At 50.7% G+C, this 23,740-nt stretch overlaps 1 protein-coding gene across 2 annotated transcripts; it reads left to right on the forward strand.

Moving 5' to 3' along the window:
- Positions 1–367: 367 nt before the first annotated feature.
- WNT5A (Wnt family member 5A) lies at positions 368–22,546 on the forward strand. 2 transcript variants are annotated; one of them, XM_045807375.2, is made up of 5 exons: positions 368–1,734; positions 7,638–7,771; positions 8,982–9,232; positions 13,704–13,996; positions 17,713–22,546. In XM_045807375.2, exons 1-5 carry the CDS (start codon positions 1,729–1,731, stop codon positions 18,169–18,171), a joined length of 1,143 nt encoding a protein of 380 aa, XP_045663331.1. In that variant the 5' UTR covers positions 368–1,728; the 3' UTR covers positions 18,172–22,546. The 2 variants fall into 2 exon arrangements, with proteins under 2 accessions (XP_045663331.1, XP_087723084.1); XM_087866958.1 differs by lacking the exon at positions 368–1,734 and adding an exon at positions 7,153–7,222.
- The last annotated feature ends 1,194 nt before the right edge of the window (positions 22,547–23,740 follow it).

Here is a 23,740-nt window from a genome sequence, read left to right on the forward strand (position 1 = left end):
GACAGCCGGGCGGCGGACAGATAGCGGCTGCGGAGTGGACCTCTCTCTTTCAGCAGATGCTTGGGGGATGGGGAGCCCAGAGAAGGGGGCTCGAGCAGGGAGCGTATTCCACCCCCCCTGCACCCCAGCCGTGGTACGGCTTTAAAATCCTGCGGAGTTTGTCATAGGCCGGCCACACCACGCATGCGCATAGGCGAAGTTGAGTTTTTTTCTTTCTTTTCTCCCCCCTTTCCTCTCTCTTTCCAGCCGCCTTTGGTTCTGCAACTTAAAAAAAAAAATTTTTTTCCCCTCTGAGAACAGCAGGGGAAAGAGGAGTCCGGAGAGAGGGAGAGAGAGTGAGGCAGTTGGCTAGGAGGGCCAGGGGGTGGGTGGGGGGGGTCGCGGTCCCTGCGGTGGGTCAGTCTGTCTGCGGGGCACAGGATCGCGTGGAAGGCTGCCGCAAGCTCCAAGGCGCCGCCTCCGCCGCCCAGAGTCCGGTTCGGTGCGGCCGCCGCCGAGCGAGCTCCTCCCGCCGCCTCCGCCGCCGCCGCGCCGTGCCCCCGACCGCCCGCCGCCCGCCTGCTCGCTCGCCCGCCCCTCGGGTCCCGGCGCCAAACGAGGAGGTGGGCAGCCCCGCCGGCCATGGACCGCCAGAGCTGAACAGCCGCCGCGGAGCCCCTGGCCCTCGCCCCTCCCCAGCCCCACGCCCGCGGTGCCCTCGCCCCTCTTCGCCCTTCGCCTAGGGAAGGCGGGGAAAAGACGGGGATTAACCCGAAGAGAGAAAGAAGGGAGTGGGGAGGGGGGAGCCAGTGTCTCCCCTAGGGCAATCGCCCATCGCCCCCGAAACCACTGCGCGGCGCGTTCGAGGGACGACTTTTACCCAATTTGCGCCCCCTTTTTGCCAAACCCTAAAATGAAAGGACAAAAGTTGGCGCTGACTCTTGTAGTCCGGATGGCGACTTGTGCATTTTCAGCTGCATCTCCCGGAGAAAAAGCCAGGCGCGCCTGATTGTTCTGTGGCCCCAAAGCTTCAGTGTGTGGGGGTGGGGGTGGGTGGTGGGTGTGTGTCTGTGTGTGTACACAGACGTCCACACACTCGCGGCCGCAGGATCAGCGCCTGGAAGCAGACGTTTCGGCCACAGACTTGGAGAGGAGGAGCTGGAGATCAGGAGGCGTGAGCCGCTGGGAGTTTGCAGAATCCGTGGTGTGAATGAACTGGGGGCACCTGGGCGCGCGGATCGCCCCCGCCCCCGCCCCGGGCCAGAGTTGAGTAGTGGGGCATTTTTTTCACCCTCTTGTGAAGAATTTTTTTTTTTATTATTTGTTGTAAAGTCTTTTGCACAATCACGCCCACATTTGGGGTTGGAAAGCCCTAATTACCGCCGTCGCTGATGGACGTTGGAGAGGGAGCGCCTCGCCGCGGAACAGTCGCCTGCACGCCCTCGCCGGACCGGCGGCTCCCTTGTTGCGCGCCCGCCCGGCTTTGCTCCTGCTGCCGGCCCGCGGGCTTCGGCGCCGCCTTGGTTCCGGGCGCATCCCGGCGCTGCTCCGGCTCGGGCCCTCGGACTCGGGCGTCAGTGACCGCTTCGCCACCGATTTCCTGAGCCTGCCGGACGCGCCCAGGAGGAGCCCGAAGCTCTGCGCCGGATCGTCCCCCCAGGCTTAACCCGGCCGCTCCGCTCGGATTCCTCGGCTGCCCTAGCTCTGGTGGCGACTTCCTCCCCGCGGCCGCGTCCCCTCCCCCTCGCCATGAAGGTAGGTGTTCTGTGCGCTGCGGACGCTCGCCACTTTTTTCCCCTTTACTTTTTTGCTTTTGGAAGTTAACTGACCCCCCCCCCACACACACCTCTTCCTATCCCTCCATTTCTTCTACTGCCTCCAGAAGATGGAACTCCTGTGTAGCTGGCAGGGACCCTTACCCTTTCGCCCACCGCCCCCTCCCCCCCGCGCACTGCCTCTGTCTCCCGGGAGACTTCTCGTCCCACCAAAAGTTCTGCAAACCTTTTAGACTTTGGAGAAAAAGTGAGGCTGAGCTAGGGCAGAAGAACTGAGAGCGGTTCACCGAAGACTTTCTTTTTGCCCCGAGAAACACCAGTGTAATTTACTATGTATATTTCAGTACCAGGATAATGATTCAATTCAACAAATATTTACGAAGTGCCCACTGCGCGGGTACCAAGAGGGTGTGTGGCCGGGGCTCGGAAAGGGGAGGAGGACTCCTTGGTTGGGAGACCGGGCAGCAGGACTAGGAGCCGACACCCTAGAGCAGTGCACCGCCCCCTCTTCCCTTGTCCTCTGCTGCAGGAGGCCAGGTTGCAGGCTCGTCCCAGTCAGGGAATCCCAGCGTTGCAGGCCCGTGTGCCTTTAAGAGTGCCTTGTGGGGGGCCAGCGCGCACCCCGGCGCGGGAGCTTGGTCGCATTATTAGCATTATTAGCCGCCACTGGGTGAGCTTCGGCACTTTGCCGCGGCGATGGGGGCGGGGAGTGTTGGCAGTGGTGGCTTTAATCCCGTCCGCTGCGAGAGCGCGCCCCGGCCCCCTGCGCGGAATCTGCCTTGTCCTTTGGAAACATTTGGGCCTCCGCTTTGGGAGAGCGGGCGGGGGGCAGTTTGTGAACTCTTGTTTGTTTTAATTGTCAGTTGTATGTTAAAGCCGAGTCACACACTCCGAGGGTCACCGGGAGTTCACTTTTGCGAAAAGTTAACATTTCTTCCTGCAATATAACTTGTTATTTTCCAAACAACTTCTCTGTGTGTCCTCCAAGCTTCGATCCTTATTTCCACTTTTCTTGAACCTCTCCCATTTTACTTTTCTAGAAAATAAGGTCGGAATTAGAATTAAGATGTTTCCTAGAGCAAACAAATTCCCGCTCGCCCTCCCAGAAAACTTTTAAAAAGAACCCCCAATCCGGAGACCCCAGGGGCCTTGTTTTACTCTCCAATTCCAGTTTGGCATCGGGGCCCCTTCTCCTCTCCCGTTTTTTAAATGGACAGCCCGCTGTTTGGAAGGCACTTGGAGCCAGGGGTGGGATCGCACCTCTTCAGCCCCTGCCCTCCCGCCAAGATTCACTGCTGCTCCAGCCTGATATGGAGATTTCGTTTCTAGACAGCCTCTGCCAGGGGAGCTTTGAGGGGGAGATGCTGAGAGCGCGCAAGCTGTGGAGACGCCGTGGAAATTGTGTTCGAGTGTGTAGACCTGTGCCCAGCGTGTGGGGGGCGAGGGGAGTAAAGGGTCAATTCTCAAGTCTTGGGCTTATTAGCTAGCCTTAGTCCCACCGGGCCCAACAAAGGAGGACCCTCCCCAGGAGGACTGGCCGGAGAGTCCCTGGTTTTTTCCTTTCCTCACCGTAGCGCCCCGGTGCACAAGGGGTTAGCGCCTTGCGCACCGAGCTCAGCTCTTCCCGTTGCCTTTTCATTCTCGCAGTGCGGTGCCGGCTGCCCCCTGTTGGCTGCCCTGAGGTAGGACGCCTGGGAGTCTGTTCCTTGGAGTGGGCAGTCAGCTGCTTGCCTCTCCCTCCCACCTCTGGCTGCGCTTGTCCTTCCCGACCACCAGGTCCTCCTCTTTCGCGAGTGCCCCTTGGAGGCCCCCAGAAGACAAGCTGCTCTGCGTGGCCGCCGCAGCACGGAAGGGGCCAGGGGTCCGATCCAGCAAACGGGGCTTCGGCGAAGGGAGGAAGGGTTTAACTCCTCCCCAGGGCTTAGGAAAAGGAGCGTAACCCTAGGAGGCCTAGGGTACGGCCTTGGCGCTCCCACCAGTGCTGTGAAAGACGACAAGTGTTGATTTCTCTTTCTCGGCCTCCCTTTCTTCGTCTATTACAAAGTGAAGTTGAAACTGCCTCTGAAGGGTGAGGGTTGAACTGATCCTTAATTTTATTTCTCCTTCACTCTGCTTTTCCTCTGGATAAAGTTGAGAGCCTGTGCTTGGAGGTTAACCTGTGCGAGAAGGTGTAAGTGATGTGAGAGAGGAGAGAGAGAAAGTCTTGAAGTCTGAAGAGACTTGTCCTGGGATGGAAGTGGGGAGTCAGGGTACAGAACTGGGCTTGGCCTCTGCTCTTCGTTTGGAGACGCCTTGTTCTCGGACCTGCTGTTCAGGCCTGAGCCGGGCGATCCTTGTACTGATTTGGGCCAAAGGAGCCTCCTACACCTTCTCTCTCGGGCTTCCCTACACCCCCCCAACACACACACACACACACACACACACACACACACACACACACACACACACAACATGAGGCTTAGGGAAGCCCTATGTCCTTGTCTGCTCCCCCAAAGCGGACCTCCTGTCGGTCTCGCCAGGCTCATCCCTATCCGATCCCGCTTCTCTTTCGGCACTTCCCGGGGCAGGGCGTCCCAACTTTGTGGTTGCAGCCTTTTTATCTCCCTCAATTTTCTGTTTCTCTCCTGTAGGGAGAGATCACAGTGGGGAAACAAGTTTATTTCCTACTAAGAGCAGGGATTCTTGGAGTTTCCTCTCCTTTTAGCCACCTCGAGACCAGGTCAAACTCATTTCTGACTCCTAGCTGGTTTCCCTCTTCGTTTCCATTCTCCCAGACTTGGGGGACCCTGGACGCAAGAAAACCTAGTGGAAGGAGATGCGCAGACCGAATGAAGTAGCGCCCGAGAATCTTCTTTCTGCCTTTGCGGAAGTTCTCCTTAGGTGCCGCGGGGCTGAGGACTTGGGTGCTGGGCGCCCGTTTGGACGCTTTCTGTGGCCTGGGAACGTCCTCTAACCAGAGGGATGGTTTCCTCCCTCCCACACCTCATCACCCCCAGCCTGCACCCCAGTGGATAAAGAAGGCTTAGGAACACCTTCAATCCAATGCGGAGGTTTTGGAGGAGAGACAGAATAAGCGTCACTGCGTTGGGCTGCTCTGGCTTTAGAAACTGGGGCGCACGAATGCTCTACCCCCTCACCCCTCCCCCGCGCTAGAACCTTTCAAGGGCCCGCAATCCACCACCCCATCGCATGCTAGGAACAGACTCTGAGGATCTTTACATAAGTGGGCTTCTCGTGGCCCTGAAAGTGTTCGAAAACATTTAGCCCGTTCTTTAGTAAACTCAGCCTCTGCGCAGAACTTTTGTTTTATCCCTGGTATAACCGTCTCCGGAGAGGTCTCATTTCGTACTATTTGGATCAGATCTCTTGGTAAACAGGCAGGGGTGTTTACCCTACAGAGTCGATGTATTTATTAGTGAGTTCGCTGTGGGTTCTTTCAGCCCTTCAAACTTGTGGGGCCTTTTTTTTGGTTGCACGGGGATTGGAGCGGGAAGAGGGCCAAGGTGTTTCCGGGCAAGCACGCGGGGTTAAGTGGAGACGCGACTCGCAGGGCTCTCCTGCCGGATCCCCTTTGGGACACTTCTGGCCTGCCCCCAGTCTAGAGCTGGGGTGACCCGAGTCTTGGAGACCCAATGACCCACTCCCAGTTAGGAACGGGCGGACTCTCCCCGGGGTCATCGGGCCCAAAGTCGGTTCGGTTTGTGTGGCTTCGCCTATAACAAAGAGGTCCGCTGTAATCCGCCGAATCTGTTATCAATTTCTCTGCTGCCCGCGCCCCGCCCCGCGCGCCCCGCCCGTCGGGAAGCTCGGAAAGTGCGCGCGGCCAGCAGCCATCTCCGCCCGCGTCTCGGAAGCACGTCGGTGCGTGTGTGTCTATGAACGCGTTTGAGTGTGTGAATGTGCATGGGTGTGTTGTGAGTGTGTGTGCGCGCGCGGCCTTGGCCGCGGAGGGGGAGAGTCGATTTTGCAGCCTGGGCCGCGCGCGAAGGCAGATCTCGCAGCCCACCCCCTCCCCTGGAGGAAACTTGACACTTCGGGCGGGGGTGGGGAGGGAGACCGAGCCTTCTCTCTCCTAGGCTGGGGAAACCCCAGGTTTCTATTCTCCGGGATGCGCCCCTAGCTTTGCGGCGTTTGGAGAACGAGTGGGCCAAGGGCTCAGAGCCCTGGTTAGCGGGCACGGGGGACCACATAAGCATTTCCTCTTGGAGAAGCCCGGAGCTGTCCTGGTCAAAAGGACGGCTGGCACAGTAAAGCCGTGGCACGCTCTTGTGCCCCCTCGCTTTTCCCGGGCTGCTTAGGTCCCCTCTGTCCCTTTGACGGCTCACGTTCCAGGTCCTTCGGCTTCCTGGAGGAGGCTCACCTTTCCTTTCCCGAGGAAGGGGCTCCCTCGGGGGCTGAGGGTGGTGCAGCGCAGCCGGTTACGCTTATCAGAAACGTAAAAGGGGATTTTGGAAACCCGTTCCTCCCACCCGCACGGGCCACTGCCTCGCGCCCCGCCGCCTACAGGTGGAGAAGTCACCAGTGGGGAGGAACGGCCGCGAAAGCTTTCAAGGCCGCCCCCTGTCCCCGAAATTCTTCACGACGGGAAACTTCGCGGCCGGGCCCTCTGCGCCCTTGAATCCAGGGGCTCAGCCGTGGCGCGGGAGCCAGCGCATCTCTGGCGCCGCCGAGGGCTCACTCTCACCGGCTGTGGCCTCGCTCTGCACCCTCACCGTTCGGGACTTACCGAACCGAGTCTGAATTGGGCTGGAGGGTGGGGTGGAGGTGTTCTAAGGCCAGGCTCACAGTGCCGCGATGGCGAAGTGGCCGACAACCCCAGACCGAGACCAAAGGAAACTGGAGTCCCCTTTGGTTTCCTTTCCTTTTTCTCCGTGGCAGCTGTCAGGAGTGGGGACAGAACGGGGGCGGGAGGGAGAGTGAAATGAAAACTCAGAATTCGTGGGAGGGCAGGGAAGGGATCCTCTCCCAGGACAGCGGGACCCGGACCCCCTTCTCTCCTCAGGGGTGCTATCCCTTCTCTGGGGTACACTGAGTTGCAGGAGGAGGCCGCAGGCAGGGGAGGGGGCACTGTTTTCCGGTTTCCTTCGTTGAGAGAACAGATCTCTCTCCCCGTTATCCCCGGTGCCCCCCATCTCCTTCCCACTCCAATCTGGTTGAACAGTGTCCTAAGGAAACCCAGGCTGCCCTTCCCCCTCTGGAAGTGGCTTCCCCCAAAGCGGCCTGTAAACTGATTAGGAAACATACACTGTTAATTCCGAGCTGCATTTCCCAGCTGGGCACTCTCGCGCACGCCGCTCCCCGGGGCCTCGCCCCCCACCCCCTGCCCTTCCCTCCCGCGTCCTGCCCCCACCCCCACCCCCGCGCCGGCCACCCCGCCTCCTCCGCAGCCGCCGGCGGCGTGCTCCACTCGCCTTCGCGCTCCTCTCGCCCATGGAATTAAGTCCGGCTCCACTTGTTGCTCGGCCCAGGTCGGGGAGCGGACGAGGGTGGCTGCGGGTTCCCGAGTGAATCCCCGAGGAGGGACCCAGCACAGCGCGGACTAGAGGGGAGCGAGGGGGTGCGGGAAGCGAACAAGCAGCAAAGAGGCAGCAGGCAGCGCTTGGCACCGGGGCTTTGACTCAACAGCATTGAGACATGTTTGTAATCGCTGGCGTGCCCCGCGCGCAGGATCCCAGCGAAATCAGATTTCCTGGTGAGGTTGCGTAGGAGGATTAATTTGGAAAAAGAAACTGCCTATATCTTGCCATCAAAAAACTCACGGAGGAGAAGCGCAGTCAATCAACAGTAAACTTAAGAGACCCCGGATGCTTCCGTTGTTTAAACTTGTATGCTTGAAAATTATCTGAGAGGCAATAAACATCTGCTTCTTTCTTCCCTCTCCAGAAGTCGATTGGAATATTAAGCCCAGGAGTTGCATTGGGGACGGCTGGAAGTGCAATGTCTTCCAAGTTCTTCCTAATGGCTTTGGCCATATTTTTCTCCTTCGCCCAGGTTGTAATAGAAGCCAATTCTTGGTGGTAAGTTCCTTCTAAGTACATGTTGTTTTATTTTATTTTTTTAAAAAGATTCATGGGTACGATGCTGCACTATTTAAAGCTGAATCGTGAGTTTGAGTGCCTTTATCTGATAGACATGTGCATAATATATTTTGTTTATTTATCTGGAAATCAGAATTTTCTTTCAACTTGTTAATATCGTCAGGCTTAATCTTTGGCTCCTTAGGGAATGGGACCCTATAAATCTACACCTTTTTCTATGAGGCCCTTGTGCAGATGTCTGCTTATAGTACATCATGTAATAGAAGGGGACCGAAATCCACTTCTCTAATAATTGTAAGTCTATCGATAAAATTTTGCCACCTCTAGGTAGTAAAAGTGAGTTCCAGCTTTTATTTTCTGTCACTTGAGGTTATTAACCTTCAGGGTCTGAGGTAGGCAGAGTGTTCTAGGAAGACAGCTACACTGCAAGTGGGGAAGTATTGGGGCTTGAAATTGGAGGTGAACATGAAGTAGCCAAACGTCCCTAAATGAGCGTTTCTCTCTGGTTAGGGCCCTTGTAGATAGACTGCAGTATATCCAGAGGATTATTTTTGACGGCGTTCTGGATATTTTTTCCCTGTAAATGAGCAGCATTTTTTCTGGCTGTCAAATATGACTTGTCTTCACTGGATACCCTGTCTTGGGTCTTTCACAATCACATAAGGAGCCCTTTTAAAATGTCCAGAACATGGTGAATTTTCTTCAGTCTCTATACTCCTGTCCCAGGTCTTGCATCAGTCAGAAGGAGCTGCTCTCTCCTCCTCCCCACGTCTAATTGTGCCTCCTTGCAGCATTCGTGTGTTCTCAAGGCAGATCTGCCCAATTTGTGGGGCAAAGTGAGTCACACTTTCTCTCATGTCAGAGGCCCGTCCCCAAAGCCGCCATCTCCCCCCCTTTTCTGAGTGCATTTAGGAAATATGGGTTCAGGTAGGTGGCAACGGGGGCAAGGAAGGGAGTGAAAACCTAACTGAGGAGCCAGATGGTGGGGTGGGGACCATACAATACTTCGTTTTCTGAGCGCAGTTTAAACAGAGAAGTTTTATGAAGCCCTTCTCCTACTTTGTCATGAGGACAAGCAGGAGAGAAAAAGCATCTGTGTGCTGCGAACTCTGTCTTGCTGACAAGCGTTCAGGGGGCCTACCTCGAGAGTTCACGTAAATCTTGAATGCACATCTCCCCCCCTTTCTAGGTCGCTAGGTATGAATAACCCTGTTCAGATGTCAGAAGTATATATCATAGGAGCACAGCCTCTCTGCAGCCAGCTGGCAGGACTTTCTCAAGGACAGAAGAAACTGTGCCACTTGTACCAAGACCACATGCAGTACATTGGAGAAGGCGCGAAGACGGGCATCAAAGAGTGCCAGTACCAGTTCCGGCACCGGCGGTGGAACTGCAGCACCGTGGATAACACCTCCGTTTTCGGCAGGGTCATGCAGATAGGTAGGACACTGCGCCACAGACGTTTAAATACAGACCAAGCCTTCTCCCGCACAAGGGCTTCCGTGTGCACTTAGGGGCTTGCTAAGGAGGGAATCTCCCAGCAGGATGAGGGCAGGGGGAATTTGCCTCACTGCTGCTACTGGCCTCAATTCCTGTTCCCACTCCTTGATGATAATAAGTTTGGGGCCTCCTTTAGCCAAATCACAAGGGACGCATCAGAGACACCTTCGTTTTTCGGAACACTGAATTTTTTCTAAAAAGCCTTGTGTTTGGAAGAGAAGCAGAACGCTTATTTTGGTCTCTCGAAAGGAGGTGAGGAAAGATGAGTCATTTAGATCCTTTTAAACTTTGAAACTCTTAACGGTTAGAAGTCTCTTAAGCCACAATTCAAATGGCCCACGCATCACACTAAATACTGTCCTCTTTCAAATGCTGGCTATGTTGGAAGTGAATAAGGTTTTAATTTTCTTAATATAGATATTTCCTGAGGCTATAGAGATATATATGTTAAAAGCTTTATTTTTAGTCCCAGAAAGAATTTTAATTAGAAGTGATCCAATTTACGTTGCGATTTTGGCAGTTGATATAAAAGCACATGCTTCAGATCCCAACCTAGAAACTTAGAAAAAGTCCTAAATGTATGGCTCACAGATTCTTTATGTTAAACATATCATTGAACTTGGTATTCCACGCAGGGAGGAGGTGGCATAAAAATGGGGCTAAAGGCAAAGAATTTGGAAACTCAGTTTGCCTCTGGTTTGGTTTAATAGCATAGGATACTATCTGACAGATGTGATCCCATGTGCGTTTTCTAGTGTGAATATTTTAGGTCCATTTAGTATTATGCAAACAAGCCCTTATAATTAATATGACCGCGGTGATTCCTAAAATAAGAAGCCATTTATCAAAGCAATTAACTGTTTAGACTGACTGAAGATAAAAAAGTTGGCCTAATATCCGTCACGGACGGATAAAATGCTTTTTTAAAAACCCTGAAAAGTGCATTCATTGAGAACAAAAAAGAGTTGTCAGTGGATGTTTGAGCCAAGGGACTTCATATACTAAAATAATACGGGACTGGAAGCCATTCCTCTAATTGAATGGCAAAAGGGTCTGCAGCCCCCGCCTGCAGTTTCATAGGGCTTTGTCCTTCCCGTTAATGATTAAAATGTGCTAATGTCTATACTGGGGTCTGAATCTAGGAGCTAAGCGGCAGGAACACAGGACATGTGTTCCCTTGCCCTGAACATGGACTGCCCCGTCTAAGTTAACTGGCGTGGTGCAGATTCCCTTCTGCATGGTGATATTGTGAGTAAGCTCAAAACCTGTTTTTTTTTAGCTGTGTCAGAATGGTAAGTTGTCAGCTTTCCTTTCTCACCTTTGCCTTCTATAGTCCCCCCTAAACTGCCTTCCTCTCAAAGGCTGGGAGCAGTTTTTCACATGTATATGAATTTGCAAAAGCCATACATTTTTGATGGTAACCAGGAAGCAAAACAGCAATTGGAATGGTTTTTCTGTGTCGTCACTGGAACAGGGCTTTGATTTAAGATCCTCTTCTCGTCTTCCTATGTAGCCTGTGTTGGGCCAAAATGTTCAGAATAAGCTATCATTTGCTAAGTGGATTTGAGTTCTGCTGGAGATTTATTTAAAATGTGGTCCAAGATTCAAAGAGTCTGCTTCCTCAGGGAACAAGCAGAACCTTTGGTACAAAGGCTTATGGTTAATTGTCCCTTGCAAATACACTGTCTGGTCCTCAGCTGTGTGGTACTCCCATCTGGGTTGGTGGCAAGTGGGTGGGATTAGACCTCCTGGCAGCCTCCCAGGGCACCCTGCTAGATACTGCCATCAAGTTAGCTGATGTCCTGGGCATCTGAGAGCACACCCCATCCTCCTTTGCCCAAAGTCCCCCAGGTTTCTGGGGTCTTATAGCAGGAAGCTGCTGCTGGGCTTTCCGAGGAACACTGCGGGGGGCCTTCTCTTCTGTTTACTTAAAAAAAGAGATGGAGAGAAGGAAAACCAGAATAGATTTTTGTAGAAGGGGAACATGGACCCAACCCCAACAGTGGGAAATTTACTTGGCTTTCACTTTTCTATTTATGAGTCTGTTTGAAGAGAAGGAGCTAAGGGAAAATTTAAGACACCTTTGATGTTGCAAGAGGTGTCTGTGTGTGTGTGTGTGTGTGTGTGTGTGTATGCACGCACGCGTGTGCACTCACTCCAGAGCACTTAGTACAACCAGGGATATGGGGAGCAATTCGTGTCTGTGAGAATCTGACCCTGTGATGGGGCCAGTGTCTGAGAAACTCAGGCTGCCATTTCCATCCCTCTTTGACTCATTTTTCTAGGGTGCCAGTTGCCTGGGAGGCACTGTGCACAATTGGCCAGTGAAGGGCCCACTCTTCAATTTGGAAACTTTCTCATTTTTCATCACGCTATCCTTTCCTCCAGCTTTTGTCTCCGTCTCTTCTTTGTCTCCACACTGTGAAAAGACATATAAGAAAGGCTCCATTTTTAAGGGGTGTGAGGGTCTGAAGAGATGTAGATTTCGCAGTGGAGGGAAACCTACCCGAACCAGCAGTGTTCCATCCGGGATGGCTGTGTCCACAGGCTATTAGCCAAAGAGCACTTTTCAAACGGACGTTTTTCCCTGCAGTGACCAATGAGCGTTAAGATTTCTACCAGGTTTGGGTTCCAGGGCAAAAAAAAAAAAAAAAAAAAACAACGGAAACGCTCAAGGTAGACCCCTGGAAAAAAACGGCATTATTGTGTTTTGTATAAAAGCCCTTTTATGCACTGTCTACTCACAGGACGGTGCCTTATGTTCTTCTATCTCCACAGGACTGTTTATCCGTCTTCCTCTAGCTACCTCCTTATTCTACAAGTCTCCCATCCAGGGCCACAACTTTTTCTGTACTATCAGTGTTAATCCTCAGATAACTCCCTAGAATCTATCTGTTCACCTCATTTCTCTCCGCTCCCTGATGGGCCCTGCCTCTCTCATTTGAGCTAGATAGATGTAACACCCCTTAGGAAATTTCTAGATCCTCCTGCCAACCACCAGCACACTCCTCAAATTATTCATTTTTTAAATTGTGGGGGGGAAGGTCTGTGGTAACTGGGAGCCTTTGCCATTCCTGGAAGAAGGAATCACAAATGTCTGTAGATTGAAGAGAAGAACTCAAGTCCCAGAAAGGGCAGCTGCTGAATCCTGGAATTGGCATAGCCATCCCCTTCAGACTGACCCTTCTAGTTGGGGCTGAGTCCTGTTGTCAGGTGTTCTTCTGCTGTACCACCTCCCCCCTAACCGCCCCCCCTGAAAAAAAAGATGGTTAGCAAGCTATTTAAGTGTCGGAGAAACTTACTCTGGTACAGGGATTTCAGCGCCAAAAGTGGCCTTTTTTCCCCCAGGCATCTAGTTCAATACCCTTATTTTATAGTTGAAGAAAGTGGGTCCCCCCACCTCCCACTACACCCCTCCGCCCAGCTTCAGTGGGCAGGGTGTTAACCCTTTCTCTCTGGTACCACTACATTTGTATCAAGTGGCTTCTTGTTACACGTAGAAACGTCTCCACGTACAAGTGGGAGTTGAGGTAGTCTATGATTGCCTCCATTTTCCTCCTGACAAATGGGACTCCTCTGTCCGTGTTGTACAGGGAAGTAGTCTTCACAGGTTTTGGGAAGAGGAAGACTTTTCTTTTCCCCTTAGATTGTGCTTTCTTCCTTCTTGCTACTTATTCCAACACTCTGAGGCTGTGGGGTGGTGGGGCGTTGCAGAAATATGGTAAGAGATAGCAGGCTGTTTTAAAAGTAGACCTCCATCCTCCTGAATGAGAAGTACCAGGCCAGTCAACTTGGGATTTAAGAAGAGGCGAGTTTCCCTATAATACTCTAGGAACAGGTTTAGAAATGTCCTCTGGGGACGTCAAGAGCCTTGTCCTGAGACAGGCCCCATGCTGCATGGTGATGGAGCAGGGGGAGCCAGGCCCCAGGAGTGGAGCTGCTGCGGCCTCTGGGTGCCAGGGCCTAAGACTTGTCAGAGGCTCTAAGCCCAGCAAATTCTGTGCTCCCGCCCGAGGTAACCCAAAATGAAAATGACACCAAACCTTAAAATAAGTGTAAGGAAGACTCCCCACATTCTGTTCTCCCTCCATGACTCCTTTCGTGTGCGTTTCGGGAAGTAAGTTTCCAGGATTTTCAGGGGCTGGAGGGAAGAGCAATCGGGCGCTGCTGCCCCCGCGGCTCTGGGCTCCCGAGTGTCGGAGCGGGGACGTCAGCGGTCCGCTGCTCCTGGCACTTGCTGCCGCCGCCTGGAGCGCCGGCTCTCCGGCCTCCCCTGGGGCTGGGGGCCGGCCCGGCTGTGTCCGGGCTGGGGCGTCCCCGGCCCCTCCGCGCCGGGGGCCCGGGCCGCTGGCCGGGTGGCCGGGTGGGTTTCCCGGGGCCCTCGGAGGTGACCCCCGCGTCCCGCCTGCAGGCAGCCGCGAGACGGCCTTCACGTACGCGGTGAGCGCCGCGGGGGTGGTGAACGCCATGAGCCGCGCGTGCCGCGAGGGCGAGCTGTCCACCTGCGGCTGCAGCCGCGCCGCGCGCCCCAAGGACCTGCCGCGGGACTGGCTGTGGGGCGGCTGCGGGGACAACATCGACTACGGCTACCGCTTCGCCAAGGAGTTCGTGGACGCGCGCGAGCGGGAGCGCATCCACGCCAAGGGCTCGTACGAGAGCGCGCGCATCCTCATGAACTTGCACAACAACGAGGCCGGCCGCAGGGTGAGTCCCGCCCCGCCTGCCCCGGCCCGCTCCGCTCCCCAGGCGCGGCTGGCGGCGTCCCCGGCCCTCGGTGCCGCCCCGCGCCGCCCTCCAGGTGTACCTGCACCCCGGTCGCTCTCGGCGCCCGGCCCCTTCCTCCCCTTCTGACGCCGGCTGTGTCTCGGGTCGCTTTCCCTGCCTCTCAGCTCCCCTGTCTCCTTCCCTTCCTCCCGCCCCACCTCCACCTAGGCCTCTGCACGCCCCAGAAAGGCCTCCTGGAGGTGAATCATCCCGCCCTGCCTGGCCCCCTCCAGCAAAGGTGCTCCTGCAGTTGCCTGAGAAGAGAGCTTTCTCTGCTTTTTAAATTAGTCCCCAGTGCAATTGGCCAGCCCAGCTCAGAAATAAAAATGTGAATCAAGTTCGCCCTCCTCCCTGGAACATGTTTGTGGTTGGGCTTAAATTTGGGAGAGGGAGTTCTTTATCCCGGTAGGTGCCCGGTGGAGAAAGCCCTCAGCTCAGCTACCAGGACTTAGCTTTTCCCTCACTTGCCTTCTCCTTGCCTCCCCTCATGGCATTAGATAGCAGGCCTGACATTGAGGGTTTTGTTTTGTTCTGTTTTGTTAAGAACTTTTCTAGGAAAACTACAGCATTTTTAGGAGTGTGGAATTTTATGGGTCTGCCCATCAGGCCAATCCAGGGTGGCTCTGCATAGAAGAGAGAGCCACTCAGAAGTGCCCAGAGAGACCAGCTTTGCAAGCCCTCACCAGCCTTCTGGGTCCACTCTTTCCTTCCCCTGGTGGGAAGCTTCTCTACAATAGTTAAAAAGACCCTTTTTTTCCTGCGGTTAAACACATGGCACTTTATGGCTGCTTTAAAATGAAGGGGTGAAACTTTTCTTAACTTTGGCAGCATTGAAAACCAGGGTCATTATTTTTTTCGCAGAACCCAAGGTAGGTGCCAGGAACTTTCTGGTCAGATTTTTCACTCTTCTGTATTTTGGGGTGAGGAAAAGGGAAGATAATCACAGAGTAAAATATAGAGGACTGGGAGGAGCCTTAGAACCCTCTAACCACACACCCTCATTTTTAAAGCTTGGGAAACTGAGGCCCTAGAGAACCACTTCATGGCCATGGGGGAAAATTGATGGATTGAGATTCAAGTCCAGGCACGTTTTTATTAAACTCATGCGTCACAGCTCAGGGGTAAAAGGGCGATTGGTTTTGGAATGAAAGAAATCTAGGTTAAGATCCAGTTCTGGTCCTTTCCGTGTATGAGCCTCAGTTTCCACATTTCCACACTTGTTGGATGGCCGTGGCATGAACTATCACTTGGGGTTATGGGAGGACTAACTGGGACCATATAGGAGGTGGCTCCATACGAAGTTACCAATGCTTGGCCAGCTCTGACCAGTAAAATAAGAGTTTCACGTGGTTCAGTCCAAGGGCTGAGTTTAGTGTCAGCCTGTAGTAAGTGCTTGATAAACCATAACTTAATTGTTAGACGTTATGAAGTAGGGAATAGAGAAGTCAAAGATTATCTAGACAATTCCAGCTAACCTAGCTTCTCACATTGATGTTAAGCATGTGGAAGTGTTGGGGAAGGACTAAACTTGGCAGATTTTTGCCTGTGGTGCCCTGAGGGGTCACATTATTGCTCCGGAGGGAGTGTGGCCTCTCCTTTCTCAAGCCTCCCGTTGCTGTCTCTCCCCACTGCAGCTGACCAAGGCCACATAATGGACATGTTAGCCCCACTCTCTGTGGGAGCCCATAAAGCTTGCCCCTGTCCTCACAGGGGGCACACCCCATTACTCTGAGCATACAGTGTGCCCAGGGCCTCAGACCAGAAGTGACTCCAGGACAGAAATGTGGTTGACTCTTCTGGGCCCCATTGTATCCATATTTGGTACTTTCATCCATGGAGGGGATTTCTTTGACTTCTGTCATGAAGAGAGATGATCAGGGGCTTAGCAACTAAGGAGAGAAGGTCAAGGGATTTCCAAGTGGAAAGAGGGGATTTTGGAGAATTGGAAAAGCACCTTTGCTACTAGAATGTCATTTTAACATCCACATTTTTAAATAGTGAGTGAGTTTCTTTTTGTAGGTTTTATAAACTTGAGCAGTGAGCTGCTCTTGGATCCTGACAGATGAGGTTACATAGAAGACAGTTTTTCTCCAGGACAGTGGGGGTAGGGAAGAGGAAATTTGGACACTGTGCCAGGAAATCCTATTAGAATCGCCTCGGGGCATTCGCTTTTTATTTTCCTCAAAGGGGAGCAAAGGTTAAATACATTTGCAAAACCCTTCCACACATTAGCTGAGTGCCTGAAACTCTTTATGCCAAAGGAGTACATTTTGACCCCCCCTTTTTAAAAAAGCCCCTTATGAATCCTTAGAGGACGAAGGGAACTGTTCTGGGTGGAAGGAGCCGTCCAACCTCTAGGTTCCTGACAGGCCGTCTGCAGCTTGCCAGCACCACTCGGACTCTGGAGGGTGACTGGCACAGGAGCTGTGGGCAGTGGGGACTTTAGACAGGCAGCCATCATCTCCCAGACGGCTGGGCACAGTGCTGTGAGGCCAGGCCAGTGAACACTGCTATTGGGAGGCCAAGGTGACCGGGTGAGAGCCCAGGACCAGCACCCAGACGCCATGGGCGCATCACCCTGGAGAAAGAGCAGATTCACTGATAGCATCCTGTATGCCCAGCACTTTCCTTGCATCCCCTAATTTCATCCTTAGAACAGCATGGCGAGGTTCGTACCATTACAGTTCCCCTTCCCTGATGGAATGAGGAGGCTCCGAGAGGTGAAGCCAGTTGCCTAATTTCAGGGGCAGAGTTAGGACAAAACTCACATCCACCTAGGTCTGGTGTGGGTGCTCTTAGCTTAGGCAGTGTGTGGGGTGGGAGGGGGGTGGTTAGGGACTGTGCAGGAAGCAGGAGTGAGAATGCCTGAGATCCAGACCTGGTTTCTCCACATTCTAGCTCTGTGGCCTCTGCAGGCCACTTACCCTGTCTGTGCCATGTGCCATCATCCAATCCATTATAATGTTATTTGGGAGGATTCAATGAGATAAATAGTATAAAGGCTCCGATGACAGTGCCTGGCACACAGAAGTAATAACAGTGACTGAGATTTGAACCCTGATCCCACCTGGGCTGGCCCCCCTCCCACCCTCCTACTTAGCAGCTGGGTGCCCATGGGCAAGTCACAGAGCATGAGCTTGGAATCCCAACTGCCTGGGTTCAAATCCTGGCACCGCTGCCTTCCAGTGGCTGGGTAACAACTCTGTGGGCCTCACTTTTCCTGTCTGTGAAATGGGCACAATACTAGCACTTCTGTCATAGGCTGGCTGAGGGGGTTAATCCAGGTGATGAAGGCGAGGAATTGGAATCATCTCTGGGACGAGCATTCCCAACGTATTAGTTGCTGTAACGTTTTCCTGGAAAAAAAAAGAAGCAACTGGAGTGAACTTTTCCTGTTCCCATTTAAAAGCTGGTTGTTGCTCACAGCGATGTGTACTATTGAGGGGCTAAGAGCCTATTTATTTTGTAGACTTCTAAAGAAGGCCACCCCAGCCTTCTGGTAGCACAGGAGGAGGAGGACCTAGGCCGGGCCCTGGCGGAGCCGGTGATCCCCGCTCCACGGGGAAGGGACAGGGGAGCTTTGGGAACCTACCCTCTGGCGCGGGGCTCCGGGCTCCCCCGCGGGTGGGTGCACTGACTGTCCCGTGTCCCCACAGACGGTGTACAACCTGGCCGACGTGGCCTGCAAGTGCCACGGGGTGTCGGGCTCCTGTAGCCTCAAGACGTGCTGGCTGCAGCTGGCCGACTTCCGCAAGGTGGGCGACGCGCTGAAGGAGAAGTACGACAGCGCGGCGGCCATGCGGCTCAACAGCCGGGGCAAGCTGGTGCAGGTCAACAGCCGCTTCAACTCGCCCACCACGCAGGACCTGGTCTACATCGACCCGAGCCCCGACTACTGCGTGCGCAACGAGAGCACCGGCTCGCTGGGCACGCAGGGCCGCCTGTGCAACAAGACGTCGGAGGGCATGGACGGCTGCGAGCTCATGTGCTGCGGCCGCGGCTACGACCAGTTCAAGACCGTGCAGACGGAGCGCTGCCACTGCAAGTTCCACTGGTGCTGTTACGTCAAGTGCAAGAAGTGCACGGAGATCGTGGACCAGTTCGTGTGCAAATAGCGGGCGCCCGCCGCCCGCCCGTCACCCAGCCCCGCTCCCAGGACCCACTTATTTATAGAAAGTACAGTGATTCTGGTTTTTCCTTTAATATTGTTTTATTCCCCCCCCAAGCATTGCAACCGGAACCATTTTCTTTTTTCTGTTCCCATCTAAGAACTCTGTGGTTTATTATTAATATTATAATTATTATTTGGCAATAATGGGGGGGTTAGGAACCAAGACAAATATTTATTTTGTGCATCTTTGAAAAGGTAAGACAAGACTTCTTTTGATGGTATAGGATGAGGGGGGATTACATGTACCCTTAGTTGTGTGCACATCTATTAGGGAAAGGAAAGATGTTTTCTTTTTCTCAACTATAGGGTCGAATATAGGACAGGTAGCATCCAGCTGGAAGGGGGTGGTACAACTCTATGCATGATTCAGCTTCTGTGACCAATATGAATGGTAAATGCTCTGGGGAAAGTGGAGAGGTCTTGAGAAACAAACAAAAAATGAGACCCCCCCCTCTTCCCTAGGGGCTGGCAGCCCGAAACATTTTCAAAATGGTAATTTACAACGTAACAGCGAGAATCTCACATCCCTCAAAGATCTATCATTTGTCTCATTTTTGTCAAACGTTCGATCTGCAGAAGGTCCTGTACTAGTAGCTACTGAAACTTGGGGAACAGGGAGGAAAGCCCCGGAAGTTAAAAACCTTAAAAACGCCTGTATCGAGATACGGATTTGACACTGTTACAGGAATTAGGTTATCAGATTGGAAAAGGATCTCCGAACGATTCTGGGTACTAGCCTTTTTGTTTGGAGAGAGGCGGGGAGGTTGGCTTGAATATAAAAAGAAAAATATGCTGTAATTTTCTTAGGGATGCTTGGTTAATAAATGATAATGATGAAAATAATAAATGAATTCCGTTCACAGATCCTCAGCCCAAACAACAAGGTAACTTCGTGCAGGTCAGCACTACACCAGAGCAGAGACCCTGTGCGAAGGGGAAACCATGAAATTGGCCCTCCCTCTTGACCCCGAGTCCTGATTCCTCCTTGCCTTGCTGCGATGTGATGCTGGCCCAAAGGCAGCTCCACTGGGTCCCCTTTGGTTGTGGGACAGGAAATGAAACATTACAAGCTCCACTTGGGAAACAGTTTGCTACTTAGGGATTTTTTTTTTCCCCTAAAACTTTTATTTTGAGGAGCAGTCGTTTTATATGTTTTGATGACATTACATGGCTACTGGAGTTCCCAGAGGCATTGCAGCATTTCACTCTTGTGATCCCGTGTGTAGACTATCCACTCTAGCTTTTCCTATTATACTGCCGGTGTACCCTAAGACTGTTCCTAGTGTACTCGAACAGTTGCATTTATAAGGGGGGGGGGTATGGTTTAATGGTGCCTGATATCTCAAAAGTCTTTTGTACATAACATATATATATACACACACATCTATATATAAATATAAATATAATTATATCAGTGCAGCCAGTGACTTATAGTTTACTCTGGGGTTATTTCTCGGATTAGAGCATCGTTATCCTTCATGGCCATCCCATTGGGATTTTTCCAAGAGGTTTCCAGGTTGAGCTTGGGCTGCGGCCCTGATGCGATCGGTCACACCTGGAGCATCACAGAGCAGCCTTGTTTCTGAGGAATCTGGAAGGTCCTACTGCTAATGCACGTTGGTTTGAAGATTTCTCTTTTCGTCCCTGTGCCACCCCCTTCTCTCCAACCTCCATTTCTGTACACTTTCCAGAAAGGGCATTACTCGTTTGTCATAGACGTGGAAACGAAGAGAGATTCAAAACTCAGAAGCATTGTCCACGTTTCCATTTCCTTGGTTCATTTTGCAGAGTGGAAACCGGTGCCTGTTAGATCTGGTCGTACCTGTTTGAGTCCGTAAGGAAAATCGAGCTCATGACATGCATAGCTAGTTTTAAAAAAAGAAAAAAATAATTTTTTTAGGAAACACCTGTTTCCTAAAAGTGCCATCAAATGTGTTCTTATCTCAGACTTAAGCGCTGTTTGAAAAGTTTGGAAAGATACACATCTCCCGCGACCCTCCTAGGCTCAGTGGCGTTCACAGTCACCTCCACCACCTGTGGCTCTTTAATTTATTGCACGAAGATATTCTCGTCCCCTCAGTTGCAGTGAATTGCAAGCAGAAGATCTTGAAATTAAAAAGCACTAATTAGTTTAAAATGTCACTTTTTTGGTTTTTATTATACAAAAACCATGAAGTAATTTTTTTATTTGCTAAACCAGATTTTGTTCCTTTTTAGTGATTCATGTTTATGAAGAGAGTTGAGTTTAACAATCCTAGTTTTTAAAAGAAACTATTTAATGTAAGATATTCTACTTGTCATTCAGATATTATGTATATCTTCTATGGCCTTTATTCTGTACTTTTAATGTACATATTTCTGTCTTGCGTGATTTGTATATTTCACTGGTTTAAAAAACAAACATCGAAAGGCTTATGCCAAATGGAAGATAGAATATAAAATAAAACGTTGCTTGTATATCGGTAAGTGGTTTCAATTGTCCTTCAGATATTTCATGTGGAGGCTTTTTTTTTTTGAGAAACCATGAGGGATAGTTTAGAATGCCTACATGTCAGAATAATAGAAGAGTAGAGAGTTTTACCAAAACCAAGCTTTGGGAGCTTCAAAAGATTTCTATATGTAACAGAACAAAAGGGGAATTCTCTTTCCTATATATGTTCCTCAAAAAAAAAAAAAAAAAAAAAGAAATCAAGCAGATGGCTTAAAGCTGGTTATAGGATTGCTCACATTCTTTTAGCATTATGCATGTAACTTAATTGTTTTAGAGCGTGTTGCTGTTGTAACATCTCCGAGGAGAGCTGAAAAGGCACATGCTTTTATCCATGACCAGTATTTTAGTCCAAAAGTATATTTGTGTTTACCGCTGGTCTGTTGCACCTCTCTGTTTGAAGTTACTACGGATTGTCTTTATGCCCCCTTTGAAAACAGTTCTATGAAAAGCAAGCCTCAGTCTGCAGAGAATGAAACTCATTGGAAACTAAAGGTTCGTTGTGTTAAGTGCAATTAATAGGAGTTCTTGTGCTTTCTGAAAATGTACACCGAAATCTGGCCAGTGCTGCCCAGATTGATACATTAGCCCTTTGCTTTTTTCTTTCCGGATAACCTTGTAACATATTGAAACCTTTTAAGGATGCCAAGAATGCATTATTCCACAAAAAAACAGTAGACCAACATATAGAGTGTTTAAAATAGCATTTCTGGGCGAATTCAAACGCTTGTGGTTCTAGGACTCACATCTGTTTCAGTTTTTCCTCAGTTGTATATTGACCAGTGTGCTTTATTGCAAAAACATATACTTCATTTAGGGGCGTCAGCATATTTTCCCTTCTCATCCTGGAGTGCATTCAAGATCTTCCCAATACAGGAAAATTAACAAAAAATTTATATATAGGCAGCAGCAAACAGAGCCGTGTTCAAAATAGTAATTATGGGCTCAAGGAAAAGGAAGACTGTTCTAAGTTTTAGTCGGGTTTATCTGTTCAGTTCTTCGAGCTGCTGAGCTATGGAGACTGGTTTAGTAGCCTCCCCAAACCCTTTTCTCTTACGGTTTTGCCAATACCAATTTTCAATTTGTTTTTGCAAAACGTTATTCAGTCCACTGGAATTATCAAATATGACGTTCTAGCAGGATAAGGGCTCCAAATGAGAGACTGGTACTGGCTGACTCCAAGAGCTCGTTAGCAGAAACAGTCCCCAAAGACTGAGTGGTGCATAATATAGAGACAGATAGAAAAGGTACTTATAACTTGAAGCCTATATGTAATGCAAATACGCACCAAGGCATAGGTCGAAGATACCGCATTATCACTGTAAAGTATACTTTTAAAATATTTATTTTTTTAAAAAAGTATTTTTTAGTCTCCTCTCTCTCTATGCAATGGGGAGAACCAGAGGCCGTGTTTTGAAAGTAAGACGATGAAATGAGTTTTTAATACAGGAAACATTTGGCAATGTAGGAATTAAAACTTAGGGAATTCATCTTTTACCTGTTTGCACAAACTTTAAACTTAAAGCTGATGATTGGATGGTATTTTATTTTAGTGAAACAACATCTTGTTAGACAACTTTTAAAAATGGATATAGAATGATTAAGGGTTGGTATGATTTTTTTTAAAGCAAAAAATGTATCGATTTGACTTTAGATTTCATTCAAATGCTGTCTCAGTATTTCAAAAGCAAAAAAGAAACGAGGGAAATTGCCGCTTAGATCAGTTTTATATGCAGTGTACAATTTGCTGGGCTAGAAATGAGATAAAGATTATTTATTTTTGTTCATACCTTGTACTTTTCTATTAAAATCATTTTATGAAATTGGCGCAGTCGCGTGTGTGTTTAGCCGAGATGGTGTCCGTGGCCGTCGAGCATGGTGATGGCTTAGGGCGTCCAGAGAAAGAAATTCACGTTTCATGCATGTGTGTGATATTGTGGTCCCATTTTGAGGGTTTACTTTGTATTTTCGGGCTCATTTTTGTTTTGCCTGATGCTTATCTTTCTTTCTTTCGTTCTGCTGCTGCTAACATATAAGGGTCATGTTGGGAGATTATTACTCAGTGTCGGAATGGAGCACGGTGACATGGGATTATGACAAAATTCCAGGGCAAGAGAAGAAAGACTAGATTTGAGGGGAGAGAGAAAATCATGTTCGAAATAAACTGAAACATCTGAAATACTCTGCTGGTTGCTTTTCACATAGTGCACGGTTTCGAGCCAGGTGTTTAAGACCTCGGCACTGTTGGCATCTGGGGCTGGGTTAATATTTCATTGTGGGAGCTTCTCCTGCGCGATGGAGGGGTTAGCGGCATCCCTGGCCTCTAACCACTAGATGCCAGCAGTACCCCCCCAATTCGTGACAGCCAAAAATGTCTCCAGACATTGCAGAATGTGCCCCAGGGACCAAAATCACCCCCAGTTGAGAACCACAGCTTCAGGCGGGGGGACTGAGGTCCTGAGTACTTGAGGAATACAGGCTAAGTACAAGGGGGGGACTATTCACTTGCCTAAATTAAATAATGAGCTAGAAAATTCCCATGCAAGTTTTCCTGTGTAGAAATGGAGATGCAACATCTTCATAGGGCAGCCCGGCTTAGCTGTTAAGAACAGATTGTTTGGATTCAAATCCCGGTACCAACATTTGCTGTGTCACCTTGGGGAAGTTGCATAACCTCTCTGTGCCCCTGAACCCTTGGCTTTAAAATGGGAGGCAGTACTATACCCACCTCTTAGAGTTGTTGTAGAGATAAAATGAGTTAACGTGTCTGCAGTGCTTAGCGCACGGTTCTAGTCCATAGTAAGTGCTCGCTAAACGCTCGCTAGGAAGGATAGAGTAAGTCTGAAGACTAAACCCAAGAAACGTGAGCCAGTTCTGTTTCACAGTCCCACCGGGCCAGCGTGATGCTAGGAAGGCACACTTGTGGCCCACTGTCTACACCACGTTTCTGGATGTGTTTTGTGTGACTGGCAAAGCATTTTAAAAAAATGCTCAAAGGAGTTGCCAACAAGATGAGTATTTGCAC

This window comes from Ursus americanus, chromosome 14 (assembly GCF_024610735.1).
Source record: "Ursus americanus isolate L20-20 chromosome 14, mUrsAme1.1.p, whole genome shotgun sequence".
NCBI classification, from domain to species: domain Eukaryota; kingdom Metazoa; phylum Chordata; class Mammalia; order Carnivora; family Ursidae; genus Ursus; species Ursus americanus.

Bases quoted from the DNA above. Each gene is read 5' to 3' on its own strand.
- WNT5A (XM_045807375.2), top strand. The intron at 7,772-8,981 runs GTAAGTTCCTTC...CCCCCTTTCTAG, and splicing joins ATAGAAGCCAATTCTTGGTG to GTCGCTAGGTATGAATAACC. The intron at 9,233-13,703 runs GTAGGACACTGC...TCCCGCCTGCAG, and splicing joins CGGCAGGGTCATGCAGATAG to GCAGCCGCGAGACGGCCTTC.